This window comes from Aquarana catesbeiana, linkage group LG02, assembly GCF_042186555.1.
Source record: "Aquarana catesbeiana isolate 2022-GZ linkage group LG02, ASM4218655v1, whole genome shotgun sequence".
NCBI classification, from domain to species: Eukaryota; Metazoa; Chordata; class Amphibia; order Anura; family Ranidae; genus Aquarana; species Aquarana catesbeiana.
This window is the reverse complement of record NC_133325.1, coordinates 788781762-788801255: the sequence shown is the minus strand read 5'-3', so window position 1 is coordinate 788801255 and position 19494 is coordinate 788781762. Positions and strand designations below refer to the sequence as shown.

Sequence of the window (19494 nt, the reverse complement as noted above, 5' to 3'; positions counted from 1 at the left end):
GAATACACACGGTCGGAATATCCGACCAAAAGCTCCCATCTGACTTTTTCTGTCGGATATTCGACTGTGTACGGGGCATTAGTTTTGTACCGGCTCCTCTTCTATACTGAAATGACTTACTCTGATTTCACTGCACACCGTGAGCTTCTCACAATGTGCTTTAGAAGCTGCAGCAAGTCAGATAGAGCCCGCCTCCTTTTCTGGCTGGAGGATGTCCACCATCATCATCATCATCAAGCCCTTTCCTTCCCAGTCTGATTGTCCCTGGCCTCGCTCTTTCATTCATTGGATTTCAGGTCCTTCAATTATGGAGGCTCAGCATCACACGTGAGCATTACCTAGGGTGGCCTGCATGCAAATACAGCCTGCCTAGGAATGTCCACTCCTTTAAAAAGACATCTGCCCATCAAGACATTTTGATTTTGCATAATTTCTCCCAAGAGCCAGCCCACTGCTTGCATCAAGGCAGAGGACTCTCTAGTAGAGTACCGAGGCACCCGGCTGGCCCCTCCCTCAGGCTCAGGTGAGTATAAGGGGGGATTTGGGGGGGCTGCACACAGAAGGTTTTTTACCTTAATGCAATGCCATTAGAACCACTTAAACTAGAAGGAATGTAGTCATAGAGTGATCGTCAAGTTAACCAACCCATGCTAATGCTGCTAACTTTGGCCTGGGTATCTAAGCTTCCATGTCCTCTGGTCATGACCAGTTTAAACAGCTGTGTTATGTGGTTCTATCTCCAGGTTCTGCTCACATTGGATGATGATCTGGATGAGGTTCGGAGAGACAAAATTCCTGTCTTTTAGGGAGAAATGGCATTGTCTCCTTTCTTCCTTCGGTTGCCATCGGCATGCAGTGAAGCCTGCGTCCAAGACCGCAGAAAATTATCACCCCTCCAGAGCAAGAGGAAAGTGGCAGAGCGGAAACAGGAGAGGCGGACTTGTCCTCTCAGCCCACCAGTTCAGAAGAACAAACCACTCAAATGCTGCCTGATAATGCCACACTGTTTCCGTGTTGGTATAGTGCCATCTTTAAGTCAGACTGGGCCACCACAGTCTTCGTGCACAACTCATGTACTGAACACCACTGCCTCCCACCAAAGTCAAAAACTCTAAACGTGAGCCCAGTGGAGCATTCACCATCCAACCGGAAATGGGCGAACTTCCGAAGAGCTGATCGCATTTGGCAATTTTTTTTTTAAATTGCAGTGATAACATGGCTCCTTGCTTACGTTGAATTCTCAACACCCTCCAGCTGCTGAAGATGGCCAGTCAATTGGAGTCTCAAGAAGCTGCCAGGACTGCAGCTCATGAAAGTAGTTTATTTATTTTCCCACTGGCAAAACAAGCCAGAAAAAAGGTTGGATATTTTAATACCAGGAACTCTGGAAAGGACCGTTGGCCCTTTGTGCCAAGAATAGTTTTTTTTAAAATCTATTTTATTGTAATGTGTATTTGTCTTACAAGATCTGTGATCTCCAATGCACGTCGGTCAGTCTTGCATTAACTCTCCAGTGCCATGCTGCTGCTGCCGCCAACTAAGGCTGAATTTGTTGTTGTCTAAGTAATTTATTCAAATGTGATTTGTATATTTTTCAACAAGGCCTCAAAATGCGTTGTGTCTTGCCAAGGAACTGGAATCTGAAAACCTGATGTTTTTTACTTCTTCGGTTGCAGAATTGTGCCAATATAGTGATAGCTAAGCCAGTTCAAGTTAATGGCATTGTAAGAAATGTAGAAAGGAGCAAAACGGCATTGTAAGAAATGTAGAAAGGAGCACCACAGAACTAATATTTTTTTTTTTTTTGTAAATGAAAAAAAAAAAAAAAAGCCAACACGTTTTGTGGACTCAACACTCCTTCAGCAGGGCTTAAAAAGCCAGCAGTGAAAGGAGCAGAAACCGCTTCTTTCTCTTTTTAAATCCAGCTCTCAAACACATCAGGTGCTGTCTGCTAGGGGCCCCAGGGACCCAAAAGCCAAGATCTCTACTATGCTGCTTGCAAAGAAAGTCCAGTTTTATCCTCGGTCACTGCCAGCATTTCAGGTGCTGATGAAGGGGGTGTTTTTTTTTGGGCCACAAAACACATTGGCTTTTTCTAGTCTACTTGACTCCTGCCAACTCTGTGGAGTGCAGGCTGTGGAGCTGTGTTTTTATGGAGCTGTGTGCTCCAGAATGCTAACATTTCAGGTAGTTCCACAGCTGCCAGAGAGCCGCAGGTTGCCTAAGCTTGTTGTACCCGATAGTGTCAATATAACAGCACTTTTATCAATTCTGAATGCGTTAAAATTATTACCAATGATGTTACATAAAGACTGAAAAATATCAGCTTTGTATTTTTGTCATTACTGGCTTGTTTAGCAAAGTAACACATCAGGGACTCCAAATATCAGTGCCTTGCTCCGGAATACCAAGTATTATTGTGTCACCGTTGAGGGATACAAACTGACAAGGGTCATCGTTGGGGAATCCAAATATCATGACGTCACTGATTGGGAATGAAAACTAACAGTTTGTTATAATTTGTAAGGCCAAAAGTATGTGGACCTTCTCCATTGCACGGGTTCAATACTACAACATACAAAGACGTCTTAGACAGTTGCAGATTTCCAACCTTGTGGTACCAGTTTGGGGGAAGACCATTTTTTTTAAAATTGTGATTCACAGGGCGCAGGAGAGTTAATTCTTAAGACTACTGGGTTAGGACCACCTCCAAGTGATAGGACACTGGCAAATAGCAAAGCTTGATACCACCCAACATAACCCCTCCCATTTCTAAACTTTGCCTCAGTTTTTTGCTAGTGTCCACCATGAGTTATCTGATGGGGTGTTTTACAGGTCCAGGGTCTGCTACGACAAGGCCCAGTTCCTAAAGATCCTGAAGGGTATGCTTACTCTGAAGCCTCGTACACACGGTACAGTTGTTGGCAGGGGATTGTCTGTTGACAGACTGTTGTCCTAAAATCTTACCGTTAGTAAGCTCCTTTTGACAGTTGTCCAATTTTCGGCCAAAACCATGTAGTGCAAGGGCCTGCCTGATTGCATACAAATTGAAACTCTTAAGGTTTGACCTCATATGGCGGGCAATGGCTTGATTTTCGTATGGTCCGCACACAAATCCGTCACACAAAAGTCGAAAGTACAAACACGCATGCTCGGAATCATTGCTCACCAAACACGAAATTAGCAGAAGGGGCCCAAAGGGTGGCGCTCAAGAGCTGAAATTCCTCGTAGTACGTCACTATGTTCGTGTTTGTGGCACGACAATTGTGTACCGTTAGTATGCAAGACAAGATCCTGGCACACGCCCTTTTGACAAAAATCAGACTCCCGGTTGGTAAAACAATAGTACTGTGTGTACGAGGCTTAAGACCCCATACACACTATACAACTTTTGTTGTCTGATTTCCTTTAGATTTACCAAAACCATGTAGTGCAAGGGCCTGCCTGATTGCATACAAATTGAAACTCTTAAGGTTTGACCTCATATTATATGGTTTTGGTAAATCTGAAGGAAAAAAAATCTACAGAAAATTGTAGTGTGTATCCAGCTTTAAGGTTAACATTGAGTCAGTTTTCATCTCTGCAGCGTGTCTGTAAGTGTTCTTATTTTGTGTGGGGGTCCCAGCCACCCCTGAAGGAGATGTGGGTCCAGGCTGGTTCAGCACCACTAGATGCCATGTAGTGCAATTGGCTACTTGATGGGACACCCTGTCAGATGCACTAAGGACACTGATTCTTTAGAGCTTGACCATTGCTTCTGTACCCCTTCTTTGCTTAGGATACCAGCTGAGCAGGACATGTATTGCAGAGCTCCTACAGCACAGGCCACGGTGCAACAAGGGGCCCCAAAGCCCACAGGTAATGGGACACTGGGAGACTACCCCTCCCTCCTTATTGATGATCTTACTCAGTAATTTAAGCATTGTGCTCCCTTGTAGACTTTGCAGGCTTGGCAGATCAGGAGCAGGTGGACTACACTCTCTTATATCACAAGAAAGTGTTCCGTCCACAATTTCTCTTGAAGGGCAGCCTACCAGCTCTGGGGCTCGGGCAACATCCGGTTTCTCACCAACTCCTTCAGGGGCTCTGACCTTGGGGAGCTTAGTGTCAAGGAAGGAATTCTCAGCTGATTTTTCCACAGTGTTGGAACAGCTAGCAGATATCTGTAAGAACCTGCAGGGAGATCACCAGAAGATGTTTAGGTCTTGGTCTCTACCTGAGCTAAATTGGCCCAGGAGAGCATTATCCTTTGACATAGTTACTCCTAGTAGACTGTGGGCTTAACCAGACTTTTTCTCTCAAGGTCCTGTGTTTCACCCTGCTTCACGGTCGCTGACTTTGACAGCTTTGCTGTTGAAGCCCAAGTCCTGAGGGACAGGAGTCTTGCAGATTCTTCTGATTGCGTTTTCCAAGTGCAGTGGTAATCCCCAATTGGTGCAACAAGGGAAAGCTTTATCCCAAGAAATACTTTGTGCCGTGGGTGTTATCCTTTCTTCAGTTAGGACTAGACAAGCCCCCAGCCCTGAGTGCTGTAAATAGAAGTTTCTGCTTTGGCAGTGCTCTTTTAGAGACTGTTGGCTTTGGATTCTTTAATCAGAGCATTTGTGCAAGGGGTGGCTCACATTGTTCCACGAGTACGCTCCCTGCTATCTCTTTGGGACCTCAGTCTGGTTTTGTCGGTTGTCACAGGCCACCATTTGAATAATGTACGATTAGGTAAATGGGATTGGATTTACTCTAATACTGCTTGCTCACAAAACTGAGGCAGTGCTGGGAGTGGGAGGATTTATGGTGGGTGGTGCCATGCTTTGCTATTTGCACCTGGAGGGGGAGCATACCCCAGTAGTCTGAGAACGAACTCCCCTGTTTCCTGTAAGGTCCTCCAAGAAAGGGATTTTACAGGTAAGTAAAAAAAATGTAATTTTCTGTTCCAGCATGACTGTGCCTCAGTGCACAAAGCCATCTCCATAAAGGCCTGTGATTATTTCCTGAAGCTCCCTCGGCTCACCGAGTACAAAGGCCAAGCAGGGGCTTGTCCTCTCCTCAAATGTCAACAAATCTTGAAAAAAAAAAAAAAAAACAGCTGGCAACAGGTGCATCTCAAAAAATTAGAATATCATCAAAAAGTAAATGTATTTCAGTAATTCAATTCAAAAAGTGAAACTCAAATTTTATTTAAACACTTAAGGACCAGGCCTATTTCTGACATTTGTTTTTTACAAGTTAAAATCAGTATTTTTTGCTAGAAAATTACTTAGAATATTACTTAGAACCCCAAAACACACACATATATATATATATATATATATATATATATATATATATATATATATATATATATATATATATATATATATATATATATATATATATATATATATATATATATATAATTTTTTTTTAGCAGAGACCCTAGAGAATAAAATGGAGATCATTACAATACTTTATGTCACACCGTATTTGCACAGCGGTCTTACAAAACGCAATTTTTTGGAAGCAGTACTCTTTTTTTTTTTTTTTTTTTAATAATTTTTTTCTATAATGTGAAAGATGATGTTACACCAAGTAAATTGATACCTAACATGTCATGCTTTAAAATTGCACACGTGCTTGAAATGATGACAAACTATGCTACTTAAAATCTCAATGAGCGACTTTACATTTTTTTTACAGGTTACCTGTTGAGAGTTACAGAAGAGGTCCAGTGCCAGAATTATTGCTCTCCCTCTAACGTTCACTGTCATACCTCACATGTGTGGTTTGAACACTGTTTACATATGGGGGCACGACTTCCGTATGCGTTTGCTTCTGTGCGTGAATGCAGAGCTTTACATTTTTTTTTTCTTATTTATTTTACTTTTTATTTTTACACTGTCCCTTTAACCTTTTTTCTTCCTCTGTTATTCATATTACAAGTAATGTAAACATACCTTATATAAATAACAGGACAGGACCTCTTTAATGTGAGATTTGGGGTCAAAAAGACCTCAGATCCCACATTTACACTTAAAAGCAAAAAAAAAAAAAAAAAAAAAAAAAAAAAAGTAATTTTATGTTTACACACACACACAAAAAAAAAAAGGGCCCTTTAAGGCCGGCAGGCAGAAATGACGTTTGATGTTGCTCAGGTCCTCCAAGGGCATAGAGTCGAGTGGGGGTCATCTTGCCCTCACTCGGCCTCCTGCTCATCAGTCCAAAAGGTCAGATCGGGAGGGTTACCCCTCCCGCCACCCATAAAAGAGATCCCGTGGCGAACCCACCGCCGGGACCACTTTTATCTGAAGGAAGATGAACCACTATGTAAAAATATACTGGGGTTATAGCAGCTATCTGCTGCCATAACCCCGGTATATAACATCAAAGTAATGACGTATATATACAGTCGGTGGTCCAGAAGTGATGTATTTCAAGCACTTCTTTCTTTTAATTATGACGATTATGGCTTACAGCGAGTGAAAACCCAAGACTCAGTATCTCAGAAAATTGGAATATTACATAAGACCAATAAAAAAGTGATTTTTAATACAGAAATGTTGGTTTACTGAAAAGTATGTCCATTTACAGTTTAGTATGCACTTCATAACTTGGTTGGGGGTCCTTTTGCATGAATTACTGTAGCGTGGCATGGAGGAGATTAGCCTGTGGCACTGCTGAGGTGTTATGGTTGCTTTAATAGCGGCCTTCAGCCCGTCTGTATTGTTGGGTCTGGGGTCTCTCATCTTCCTCTTGACAATACCCCACAGATTCTCTATGGGGTTTTGGTCAGGAGAGTTTGCTGGCCAATCGTGCATAGTGATACCATGATCAATAAACCAGGTATTGGCAGTTTTGTGGGCAGGTGCCAAGTCCTGCTGGAAAATGAAATCCGCATCTCCATAAAGCTGGTCAGCAGAGGGAAGCATGAAGTGCTCTAGAATTTGGTTTTCCTGGTAGAGGGCTGCTCTGACTTTGGACTTGATAAAACACAGAGGACCAACACCAGCAGATGACATGGCTCCCCAAATCATCGCTCACTGTGGAAACTTCACACTGGACCTCATGTCACTTGAATTCTGTGCCTCTCCACTCTTCCTCCGGACTCTGGGACCTTGATTTCCATATAAAATGCAAAATTTGCTTTCATCTGAAAAAAGGACTTTGGACCACTGAGCAACAATCCAGTCCTTTTTCTCCTTAGCCCAGGTAAGACGCTTCTGACTTTGTCTCCAGTTCAGGAGTGGCATGACACAAGGAATGCGACAGTTGTAGCCCATGTCCTGGCAACGTCTGTATATGGTGGCTCTTGAAGCACTGATACCAGCCGTAGTCCGCTACTTTTGAATCTCCCCCAAATTCTTGAATGACATTTGCTTCACAATCCTCTCAAGGCTATGGTTATCCCTGTTGCTTGTGCACCTTTTTCTACCACACTTTTTCCTTCCACTCAACTTTTTATTAATATGCTTGGATACAGCACTCTGTGAACAGCCAGTTTCTTTAGCAATGACCTTTTGTGACTTGCCCTCCTTGTGGAGGGTGTCAACGACTATCTTCTGGACAACTATCAAGTCAGCAGTCTTCCCTATGATTGTGTAACCTACTGATCCAGACTGAGAGACCATTTAAAGGCTCAGGAAACCTTTACAGGTGTTTTGAGTTAATCAACCGATTAGAGAGTGTGACACCGTGGGGGTTATTTACTAAAGGCAAATCCACTTTGCACTACACGTGCAGTCGCTGTAGATCTGAGGGGAAGATCTGAAATGAGTGGAAGCTCTGCTAATTTTATCATCCAATCATGTGCAAGCAAAAATGCTGTTTTTTATTTTCCTTGCATGTCCCCCTCAGATCTACAGCGACTGCACTTCCAAGTGTACTTGTAGTGCAAAGTGGATTTGCCTTTACGTAAATAACCCCCCCATGAGTTTACAATATTCAACTTTTTCACAATATTCTAATTTTCTGAAATACTGAATTTTGGGTTGTCACTAGCTGTAAGCCATAATCATCAGAATTAAAAGAAAGAAATGCTTGACATATATGACTATGTGTGTAATGAATCTACTGTATATAATACAGTATATGGAGTTTCAGTTTTTGAATTGAATTATTGTGTGTGTGTTCCTGTGGAAGAGGTGCACATTTCCAGGCTGAGAACTACCTTATTATAAGCCAACACATCGCCTCAATTACTATGAAACCCTTACATTGAGGCAGCCATGTAGAAGTCCAACATCCAAAGGTGCTATAAAAAAAATGTAAAAAAAAAAAAAAAAAGTTACACTCAAGCAATAATTCTAGGCCCATTATTCATGGTTCGCTCTAAACTGATGACCCGTAGAGGCTTTTTAAAGCATCACCTGGAAAATCTTGGGTACAGAAATTTGGTGTGGTTTCATGGGCTTGACATGTTGGTTATCTATTTACTTGCTGCAAATATATCTTTTGTTTTTTATTTTACCAAAAACTATTTGGGTAAATTACAAGGTGTGACAATTTAATTCCCGATATGGACTGGTAATAACTCTATCAAACCCCTCAGCATTCTTCAAAAGATCGGATGAAGATGATGTTCTTTTTGATCTGCTGTCAAGATTCGAGGCACCATCTTTGTGGAAATCTTTCTCATTCCCAAATCCTCTGTTAGAACCTTCCACACTGTTTCCCTGTTCATGTTCAATTCTTCTGCCCTCCATCACACACTCAGTCTTCGATCTGAGCATTCGAGGGTTCGCACTCTGTCTATATTTGCATCCGTCCTTTGCGTTTTTGCTGCCGACTTCTTGCGTCATCATGGACATCTTCCCACCGCTCCCTAATAGAGCTGCGCAATTCTGGCTAAAATGAGAATGAAATAAAGATCACGATTCTCACGGTGTAACATCTTTCACATTATACAAAAGCTTTTTTTAATTCATTAAAGTATATATATATTTTTTTTTAAATTGCGTTTGAAAGACCGCTGCACAAATACGGTGTGACAAAGTATTGTAACCACCATTTTATTCTCTAGGGTCCCTGCTAAAAACGTAGGTGTTCCAAGTAATTTTCTAGCAGAAAATAATGATTTTTACTTGTAAGCAACAAATGTCAGAAAAGGTTTGGTCTTTAAATGGTTAAACTTTCCTCATTTACACGCCGGAAAGAACCAAAAGATACTTTGTTTCGACTTATTGTGTGTTGTGATAAAACTTGGCAGGCTGCCTGGATTTTTTTTTTTTTTTTCCAGCTGTGAGAATTCTCTGCACTTGTTAGAAAGAATCGTGACATGCTGTTTTGAAGATTAGGAAGGGAAAAAGATCGCCATTTTTAAATCTTAACGATTAATCATACAGCTCTACTCGCTAAGCAGTCTATGGCTATGCCATTAAAAAACACTTGATTTTTTTCATGGAATGTTTTACCATTAGCCTGTTTAAGAAAACTGAAGTTTCACTCACACTTTTGCAAATTTTCACGGCAATCCGCTGCTCAGGTATCGGTGCCAATACTAAGCATTTGCACAAGTATCAGTATTCGTGAAAATGCTTAGATACCTGGAACCGATAATGTCAGGCTTGGTCCTTTCAGATGTTAGCAGGAATCCCCCACTGACAGCTGAAATTTAAAAAAGCCGGCAATTAGTTGCTAAGGAGCTGGGCCACCGTGTCCTTAACAACCAATGACTTATTCAGCTGTCAGTGGAATACCCCTGTCGACAGCTGGAGTGTAAACTGAAGTACCGCAATTGGAGCGGTAAAAAAAAAGAAAAAAAGGAGCCAGGCAAATCAACAACCATGTTCAGCCGCTAAAACAGAAAGATAAAAAGAAACATTGTTTCTTTTTGTATCTTTCTGTTTATACATCTACCGGATCAAAGGGATGAACTTCGATTTGCAGATGAAGTACCGTAAGTCAGTTTAAAGCAACCTGTCAAGTAAAACAGGTTTTTTATTAAATATTCCTCTGTTTAACCCCTTAATAACCCTTACTTTACGTCAGGGGCGTTGCTAGGTCTACAAAAGATCTGGGGCTAGAGCCCATAGCGAAGTAAAGAAAGTCATATGATTGGGCGAGCATACGCATGTATATAATATACGTTCGTACGTGTGCGTATATGTATGTATAAACGTTACATATCTGAGTGCGGATCCCATGGTTTGTTATTGATTGATTGGGTCCCCAGAGAACCTCCCTACGTACATCAGGGTCCCCAGAGAGCCCCTCCTTACATCAGGTGCCCTGCTGGGTGCTGTGCTCTGCCCACATTCTAATCCTCTGGTCTCCCTGCTGGGTGCTGTGCTCTGCCCACATCCTAATCCTCTGGTCTCCTTGCTGGACAGAGCAGTGCACAGCACCCATCAAGGAGACCAGAGGATTAGAATGTGGGCAGTGCACAGCACCCAGCAAGGAGACCAGAGGATTAGAATGTGGGCAGAGCACAGCATCCAGCAAGGAGACTGGAGGATTAGGATGTGGACAGAGCAGTGCACAGCACCCATCAAGGAGACCGGAGAATTAGAATGTGGGCAGAGCACAGCACCCAGCAAGGAGACCAAAGGATTAGAATGTGGGCAGAGCACAGCACCCAGCAAGGAGACCGGAGGATTAGGATGTGGACAGAGCAGTGCACAGCACCCATCAAGGAGACCGGAGGATTAGAATGTGGGCAGAGCACAGCACCCAGCAAGGAGATCGGAGGATTAGAATGTGGGCAGAGCACAGCACCCAGAAAGGAGACTGGAGGATTAGAATGTGGGCAGAGCACACCACCCAGCAAGGAGATCGGAGGATTAGAATGTGAGCAGAACACAGCACCCACCAAGGAGACCAGAGGATTAGAATGTGGGCAGAACACAGCACCCACCCAAGGAGACCAGAGTATTAGGATGTTGGCAGAACACAGCACCCAGCAAAGAGACCAAAGGATTAGGATGTGGGCAGAGCACGGCACCCAGCAAAGAGACCAGAGGATTAGAATGTGGGCAGAACACACCACCCAGCAAGGAGACCAGAGGATTAGAATGTGGGCAGAACATAGCACCCAGCAAGGAGACCAGAGGATTAGAATGTGGGCAGAACACAGCACCCACCCAAGGAGACCAGAGTATTAGGATGTTGGCAGAACACAGCACCCAGCAAAGAGACCAAAGGATTAGGATGTGGGCAGAGCACGGCACCCAGCAAAGAGACCAGAGGATTAGGATGTGGGCAGAACACAGCACCCAGCAAAGAGACCAGAGGATTAGCATGTGGGCAGAGCACAGCACCCAGCAAAGAGTCCAAAGGATTAGGATGTGGGCAAAGCACAGCACCCACTAACAGGGCCGGACTGGCCTACCGGGATACCGGGAGATTTCCCGGTAGGCCGCCTGAGTTGCGGCTGCAGTGCTCCCCTCCTGCTCCTGTGTGTCACGGAGCTGGCTGGATATGTGTTCGGCGGCCGCGCTGTAACACGGTCCCGCCCCCCTAGACCGGCTTGTGTGATAGTGGATAGAATCAGTGTTCCGCCTATCACACGAGCCGGTCTAGGGGGGCGGGACCATGTTACAGCGCGGCCGCCGAACACAGACCCAGCCAGCTCCGTGACACACAGGAGCAGGAGAGAGGGATCCAGTAGATGCCTGCCCGTACAGTCCGCCCTGTGTGCCTGTATAGGAGGATCGGCGGGGGGGTGCATATAGAGGAAATTAGCTTTCTATATTCCTCCATGCAGCCGCTGAATACTTGCAGGAGGGGGAGGAGGGGAATCAAGTATTCAGCGGCTGCATGGAGGAATATAGAAAGCTAATTTCCTCTATATGCGCCCCCCCGCCGATCCTCCTATCCAACTTCTTTTACTGCCCCCCCCCCAGTTCTCCTTGTGCTCCCTGGCTCCCCCCCATGCTCTCCTCAACTCACCACACTCTCCAGCCCCCCCCCCTCACAGTTCTCTCCACCCGTGTTTTTTCTGCCCCCCCTGCTCTCCAGCTCTCCCCATCCTACTCTAGCCACCATCCCAGTGCTCTTCACTCCCCCAGTGCTCTCCACCCATGTTCTTTCTCCCCCCCCCCAGTGCTCTTCAGCTCTCCCCATCACTCTCCAGCCCCCACCCCAGTGCTCTCCGCCCCCCACAGTGCTCTCCAGCCCCCCATTCTCCGCACCCCTGTTTTCGGTCCCCCCCTGGTGCTCTCAAGCTCCACCCATCGCTCTCCAGCCCCCCCCCGTGCTCTTTGCCCCCGTGCTCTCCACCCCTGTTTTTTTTTGGCTCCCCCTCCAGTGCTCTCAAGCTTCCCCCCCAGCACTCTCCTCTCCCCACCCCTGTACTCTCCACTCCCCCCTGCATTTTGCCCCCACCCATGTGCTCTCCAACCCCCGCCAGTGCTCTCCAGTCCCCCGTGCTTTCCACCCCTGTTCTTTCTGGCCCCCACTGGTGCTTTCAAGCTCCCCCCATTGCTCTCCACTCCCCCCTGCTCTTTGTACCCCCCAGTGCTCTCCACCCCTGTTTTTCTGCCCCTCCCCCACTGGTGCTTTCAAGCTCCCCCCATTGCTCTCCACTTCCCCCTGCTCTTTGTATCCCCCAGTGCTCTCCACCTCTGTTTTTCTGCCCCTCCCCCAGTGCTCTTCGCCACCCCACACTCTTAGCCCCCACAGTGCTCTCCACCTCTGTTCTTTTTGGACCCCCAGTGCTCTCAAGTCCCCCCCCAGCGCTCTCCGCTCCCCATCCCTGTGATCTCCACTCCCCCCTGCTCTTTGCCCCCACCCATGTGCTCTCCAACCCCGCCAGTACTCTCTGCTCCTTCTTTCCAGCTCCCACCCAGTGCTCTCCACTTCCCCAGGACCAGAGGACAGGCTGACTGGGGCCGGAAAATGAGGATGGCTGAAGGTGCAGGTGGCCAGGGACCACTCCATCTCACAGCAAACAGATCCTCAAAAGGAGCACTGTCCCCATCCAAAACGAGAACAGACCCTGCCTGCTGTTGGCCATCATGGATATCCTGCTGGCATGCAAGGTACCGTACCGAGCATCAACAACACACCTTCCCACAGACAGGGACTGCTGACTGGGCCATGGGGCACAGGAGGGGCTGCAATGATGGGCACAGTAAAGCTGCATTCCTGGGCACAGTGAGACTGCATTTGATGGGCACAGTGAGACTGCATTGATGGGCACAGTGAGGCTGCATTGATGGGCACAGTGAGGCTGCATTGATGGGCACAGTGAGGCTGCATTTGATTGGTACTGATGAGGCTGCATTTGATGGGCTCTGGTGAGGCTGCATTTGATGGGCACTGGTGAGGCTGCATTGAGCTCCTGTATCATGTCTGCAGTCTCTGACCATCTCCTGTATCATGTCTGCAGTCTCTGAGGGAGTCTGCAGAGGAGTCAAGAGTGGGAGCACCGCCGGGACGGTGCACCTGAGAGGAGGTCAGTGACAGCACCGCTAGGCCAGTCTGAAGGGGGGGGTCACTGATGTAAGGGGGGAGTGAATACGATAATGTAAGGGGGCACCGATATAAAGCACAGCCTTATATCAGTAACCCACCCCCCCTTACCTTAGTGTATTCTTTCTGCGGAAGGTGGTTCCCCCCCCCTCCCACGTTCTGAGTTCCTGGGGTCCCCCTTGATGATTGATCACTTACCACTTTTAACTGGAATTTGCTTATATATATATATATTAAGCCCTATGTGATTTCATATCTGTCTTATCTATATATAATACACTCTTCAAATGTGCATTTTATGGTTTTCCCTTTCATGAACAAGAAATCAATGACGTTATGCTGTTGCGGTGGTATAATAATGCTGTGGGGCTGGTATGAAATTTTTTCCAGGGCTGGATGTTATTCCCAGTCCGGCCCTGCCCACTAAAGAGACCAGAGGATTAGGATGTGGGCAGAGCACAGCACCCAGTTAGTCCCCAGTCTATTGCCAATCATGGTGGAGGGTGATTTCATTTTGCAGACACCTCACACATTAGTGAATTCTGCATTCAGCTATTTAAGCTCTCCTTTGTCCCTTGTGATGGTGCATTGTACATACACCAAGAGATTTTCTCATTTCTGCTGACTTTAGAAACACCATATCTACCCCTGCTCTAAACACATATAAAACAGAGTGCACCTTTTCTGCCTGCCATCTGACACCTCCGTTACTTCACAGTGTTTACACAAGCCTTGTAAAAGATTATTGCAGTGGGGGGCTGAAAGCTCACTTTGCATGAAAAGAGACAGCTTTTAGAAGTCAGGCACGGAGGGGTCAGGAGGCAGCTCAGCGCTTCCAGAGGGAACAGTAATGAGAGGAGAGGGTGAGAGTCATACAGCAGACAGTTAATCAAGTAGGAAGATCAGAATAGAAGAATCCAAAGGTGGTGAGAATCAAAGTACAGGGAGCATCAGACACGTAAGGGGCTTCTACAGACAATGGTTGGGGAAGAATCACGATAACTCACGGAGTGTCAGGGCTGGCTCAGCCCTTTCTTCTCTGAGCTGGCCGCTCAGCTGTCGGCTAATTGCCAGCTCTCATCTCTCTCCACAGTTAACCAGCTGTTGTGGCTTTGCTCGTCAGTCCCGCCTACTTAATGATCTCCAGCTCACTTCATTCCTGCCTTCGCCTTGGTCACATCACAAGAAACCATCCCCTGCGTTCCTGTTTAAAGACTGGCTTTGCTGACATCCCTTCTGGCTCCTTATCCTGCTTGCTGTTCCTCTACTTGGATCCCTGACTTCTGGCCTGGCTGATTACCCGATCTGGTTACTGAACTCTGGCTTGGCTGATTACCCGATCTGGTTACTGAACTCTGGCTTGGCTGACTACCCGATCCGGTTACTCTACTCTATGCTTTGACTACGCTTACTCTATTTACCTTTTTATTAATAAACAAGTGTGATTTTACTGTACTTCTGTCTCGGTCTGGTTCATGGTTTCTGACAGTAGGCGAAGGCCATGAATTCAGAAGATACAGTCAATCCACTTGTTGGTAATATTTTTTCCAGATTGGATGAACAAGATCACCGCATGGATCAGTTTGCAATGGTGTTACAAACGCTCCTGAGTCGCACAGCTCACCTGAAATCCCCCACTGTGGCTGCTCCGGTACAACCTGAGTTGCAGGCCATCCCTGCTGCTGCGCCAGTCTCTGTGCAGGCTCTCACCTTGAGAATTTCCTCTATAAGAGGTATGTCTGGTTCCGCCCCGCTTCTCTAGCGATTTGGGGGCAATCCAGTTCAATGCAGAGGGTTTCTCAACCAAGTTGAGATATACTTTGAGATGCTGCCCCAGGCATTTCCCATGGACAGAAGCAGGACAGAAGGGTTTGTGATATCTTTGCTTTCTGAGAGAGCCTTGGCCTGGGCTAACCCTCTATGGGAAACACAAAAACCTGTTGTCTTAAATTACCCTGAGTTTGTGGCCTCCTTTAAAAGGATATTTGACGTTCCCGAACGCTCTGCTTCTGCCGCCAAGTGCCTCATGTCCATCAGAGTACGAGAGCTATTGCCGACTATGCCATTGAGTTCCGTACTCTGGCAGCAGAGATTGCATGGAACAATGAGGCCATCGTGGCTGCTTTTTCTCATGGGCTCTCGGATTCCATCAAGGATGAGATAGCAGCCTGAGATATACCCACTGAGCTGGAGAGCTTGATCTCGTTTGCCATCCTCATTGACTCCAGACTCAGAGAGACTTTCTTTTAAGGAGCGCTTTCAGAAGCCTCCTGTACGTTTGCCTCTGAGCTTTGCAGTCCCACCCGTGCCTCTCTCACCTCCTGGTACTGAGTCGGTCAGTGAAGATGAACCCATGCACTTGGGCTTCACGCGCCTCTCTGCGGATGAGAGAGCCTTTAGGAGGAGGGAGAGATTGTGCCTTTATTGTGGCCAGGCAGGTCACTTTTTGAAGTATTGTCCTACCCGTCCTGGGAACACCCGAACCTTGAGGTCCTGTCATGGACAGACCTTAGGTGGTATATCGTCGCCAGTTATCCAGAAGGATAAGCCCCTGGTTTCAGTCACCCTTTCTTGGGCTAAGTCGTCTATCGTGATACAGGCTCTAATCGACTCTGGGGCTGCAGGCCTGTTCATTGATGCTGCCTGTGTATCAAAGCACTCGACTAAACTGCAGCTGCGTGACACTCCATTTGCCATTGAGGCTCTTGACGGGAGACCTCTACATCCTGCCCATGTGACTCATGAGACGGTTCCATTGTCCATGGCCGTAGGGGCTCTTCACCATGAGATAATCCAATTCCAAGTGATTTCCTCTCCTAAGTTTCCGCTGGTTATTGGTTATCCTTGGTTACAGAGGCACAACCCCTCTTTTGATTGGCTCCGTGCTGAGGTGCTCTCCTGGTCACCACAATGCAGTGAAACATGCTTCCGGAAGATAGCCAAGGTCCTGTGTACCTCTTCACTCTCCTCCCTGCCAGAGGAGTACCGTGATTTTAGCGATGTCTTTGACAAAGGTCAAGCCGGTAGTTTGCCTCCACACCGGCCGTATGATTGTGCAATTGACATTCAAATTGGTGCCACTCCCTCTCGTGGCCGGGTTTACCCTTTGACGCTCTTGGGAGGAAAAATCCATGGAGGAGTATGTTGCAGATGCACTTTCTTGGGGTTTCATCCGCAAATTCTCTTCTCCTGCTGGTACTGGTTTCTTCTTTGTGAAGAAGAGGAGCGGTGAACTGAGACCTTGTATTGATTATAGGGGTCTCAATTGTTTCACGATTAAGAATGCCTACCCGATCCCGTTGATTACAGAGTTATTTGACCGCCTCAAGGGAGCAACGGTTTTCACTAAGCTTGATCTAAGAGGGGCTTACAATCTCGTGAGGATTAAAGAGGGCAACGAGTGGAAAACTGCGTTTAATACCAGAACAGGCCATTATGAGTATCTCATAATGCCTTTTGGCCTTTGTAACGCCCCGGCAGTTTTCCAGGAATTTATTAATGATGTCCTCCGAGATTTGTTGCAGTTATGTGTGGTGGTTTATCTCGATGATATCCTTATATTTTCCAAGTCCCTGGAGAGCCACAACACAGATGTCTGTCGTGTGCTTCAGAAATTAAGAGAGAACAATCTCTATTGTAAACTGGAGAAGTGTGAGTTCCATCAGGAACAGGTTAAATTCCTGGGCAATGTCATTTCCACTGTTAGTTTTTCGATGGACCCAGAGAAACTTTCAGCAGTCCTACAGTGGCCTTGACCCGTGTGGTTACGTCCTCTGCAGCGTTTCCTGGGTTTTGCCAACTATTATCAGAAGTTTATTCGTAACTTCTCATCTTTGGTCAAGCCCCTGACCGAAATGACCAGAATGAACGGTAACCCACAGAGTTGGTCTCCGGAGTCCATTAAGGCCTTTGAAAGTCTCAAGGGTGCCTTTGTTTCTGCTCCTGTGTTGGCACATCCTGATCCTACGTTACCTTTTATCCTTGAGGTTGATGCTTCTGAGACTGGTGTTGGCGCCCTTCTGTCTCAACGTCCTACCTCCCGGTACTAAGAATGTAAGGGCTGACGCCTTGTCACGACAATTTTCTTCCACTTCCAAGTTGGAGTCGGTTCCGGTTCCTATGATTCCTCCTGATCGTATTCTGGCTACAGTTCGCACCAGTCTTACTTCTCCTTTGGGTGACAAAATCCTTGCTGCTCAGGTCGATGCTCCTCCTGAGAAACCTTGTGACCGCTGCTTTGTCCCAGAGTGTCTCTGTACTGCTGTGCTCCAGACTTACCATTCTCCTAAGGCAGCTGGCCACCCTGGGAAGAATCAACTCGTTTCGGCTATTTCCCAACAATTCTGGTGGTCTAGTCTACGTGCTGATGTAACTGCCTTCGTAGCTGCCTGTTCCGTGTGTGCTCAGAGTAAGACTCCACGACACCTTCCAGTGGGCCTCCTACAACCCATACCCAATGGAGAGAGGCCCTAGAACCACCTGTCTATGGATTTCATCGTGGAATTGACCAATTTCCAAGGCAACACAGTTATCCTTATGGTGGTTGACCAGTTCTCAAAGATGTGTCATTGTATTCCACTTAAGAAGTTGCCCACTTCTAAGGAACTGGCTTCCATTTTTGCTCGGGAGATCTTTCGCTTACATGGACCACCCAAGGTGATTGTCTCGGACAGGGGTAGTCAGTTTGTGTCCCGGTTATGGCGAGCCTTTTGTGCACAGCTGAGAATTCAGCTTGCTTTCTCCTCTACGTATCACCCGCAGTCTAATGGGGCCGAAGAACGAGCCAATCAGTCCTTGGAGCAATTCCTACGTTGCTATAATTTCTGACCACTGGTCAGAAAAACTGGTCAGACCTATTACCATGGGCAGCGATTGCTCACAACAGTGCTTTGAATTCTGCTTCCCGATTGTCTGTTTATGACAAATTATGTATTCCAACCTTCTATGTTGCCTGACTCGTTTGTTCCGCAGAGTATTTCTGCGCTAGAGCATCTCCGCAGTCTTCGTTCCACTTGGACACAAGTCCAGGCGGCTTTGCATCGTGCTAATGATAGGTACAGACTCCATGCTGACCGCAAACGCCTGCCTGCGCCTTCCTACCAGGTTGGGGACAGGGTCTGGCTATCATCTCACAACCTCCGACTTCGTGTTCCCTCACTGAAGTTTGCACCACGGTTTATTGGGCCTTTCCATATCCTTTGCAGGATTAACCCAGTGGCTTACGCGTTGGACCTTCCTCCTAGTATGCGCATCTCAAATGTGTTTCATGTCTCCTTATTGAAACCGTTGGTCTGCAACCGCTTTACCACCTCGGTGCCACGTCCTCACCCTATACAGGTTGAGAACCATGAGGAGTATGGAGGTACAATCCATTGTTGACTCCCGTAGGTTCCGTTGGAGCATACGGTACCTGGTGCATTGAAAGGGGTATGGTCCGGAGGAACGCTCCTGGGTCTCATCCTCGGACGTACATGCTCCTGCCCTCTGTGATTTCCATAGACGTTTTCCCCTCAAGCCCGGTGGTCCTCCGAGGGGGAGGGGTCGTTAAGGGGAGGGGGGTACTGTCAGGGCTGGCTCAGCCCTTCCTTCTCTGAGCTGGCTGCTCAGCTGTCGGCTAATTGCCAGCTCTCATCTCTCTCCAGTTACCCAGCTGTTGTGGATCTGCTCATCAGTCCCGCCTACTTAAAGATTTCCAGCTCACTTCATTCCTGCCTTCGCCTTGGTCACATCACAAGAAACCATCTCCTGCGTTCCTGTTTAAAGACTGGCTTTTCTGACATCCCTTCTGGCTCCTTATCCTGCTTGCTGTTCCTCTACTTGGATCCCTGACTTCTGGCCTGGCTGATTACCCGATCTGGTTACTGAACTCTGGCTTAGCTGACTACTCTATCCGGTTACCGGACTCTGGCTATACTTTGACTACGATTACTCTATTTACCTTTTTATTATTAAATAAGTGTGATTTTACTGTACTTCTGTCTCAGTCTGGTTCATGGTTTCTGACACAGAGCCTCAATAATCAGAGATTGATCGACTGCACATCACTCCCCTGCTGTCCCACGCTGACACACTGAGCTGTGCCGGCTCTCTGCCACCCCCAGCAGGCTCAAG

General features: G+C 46.6%; 1 protein-coding gene across 2 annotated transcripts in view; it reads left to right on the top strand.

Moving 5' to 3' along the window:
- Nucleotides 1-2322, top strand: part of SIDT1 (SID1 transmembrane family member 1) — a 131532-nt gene extending 129210 nt beyond the window's left edge. For both annotated transcript variants that reach the window (XM_073617456.1, XM_073617457.1), the window contains one exon: nucleotides 744-2322. In XM_073617456.1, coding sequence (XP_073473557.1) covers nucleotides 744-806 — 63 coding nt within the window. In that variant the 3' untranslated portion in view covers nucleotides 807-2322. The remainder of the gene's footprint in view (nucleotides 1-743) is intronic.
- The last annotated feature ends 17172 nt before the right edge of the window (nucleotides 2323-19494 follow it).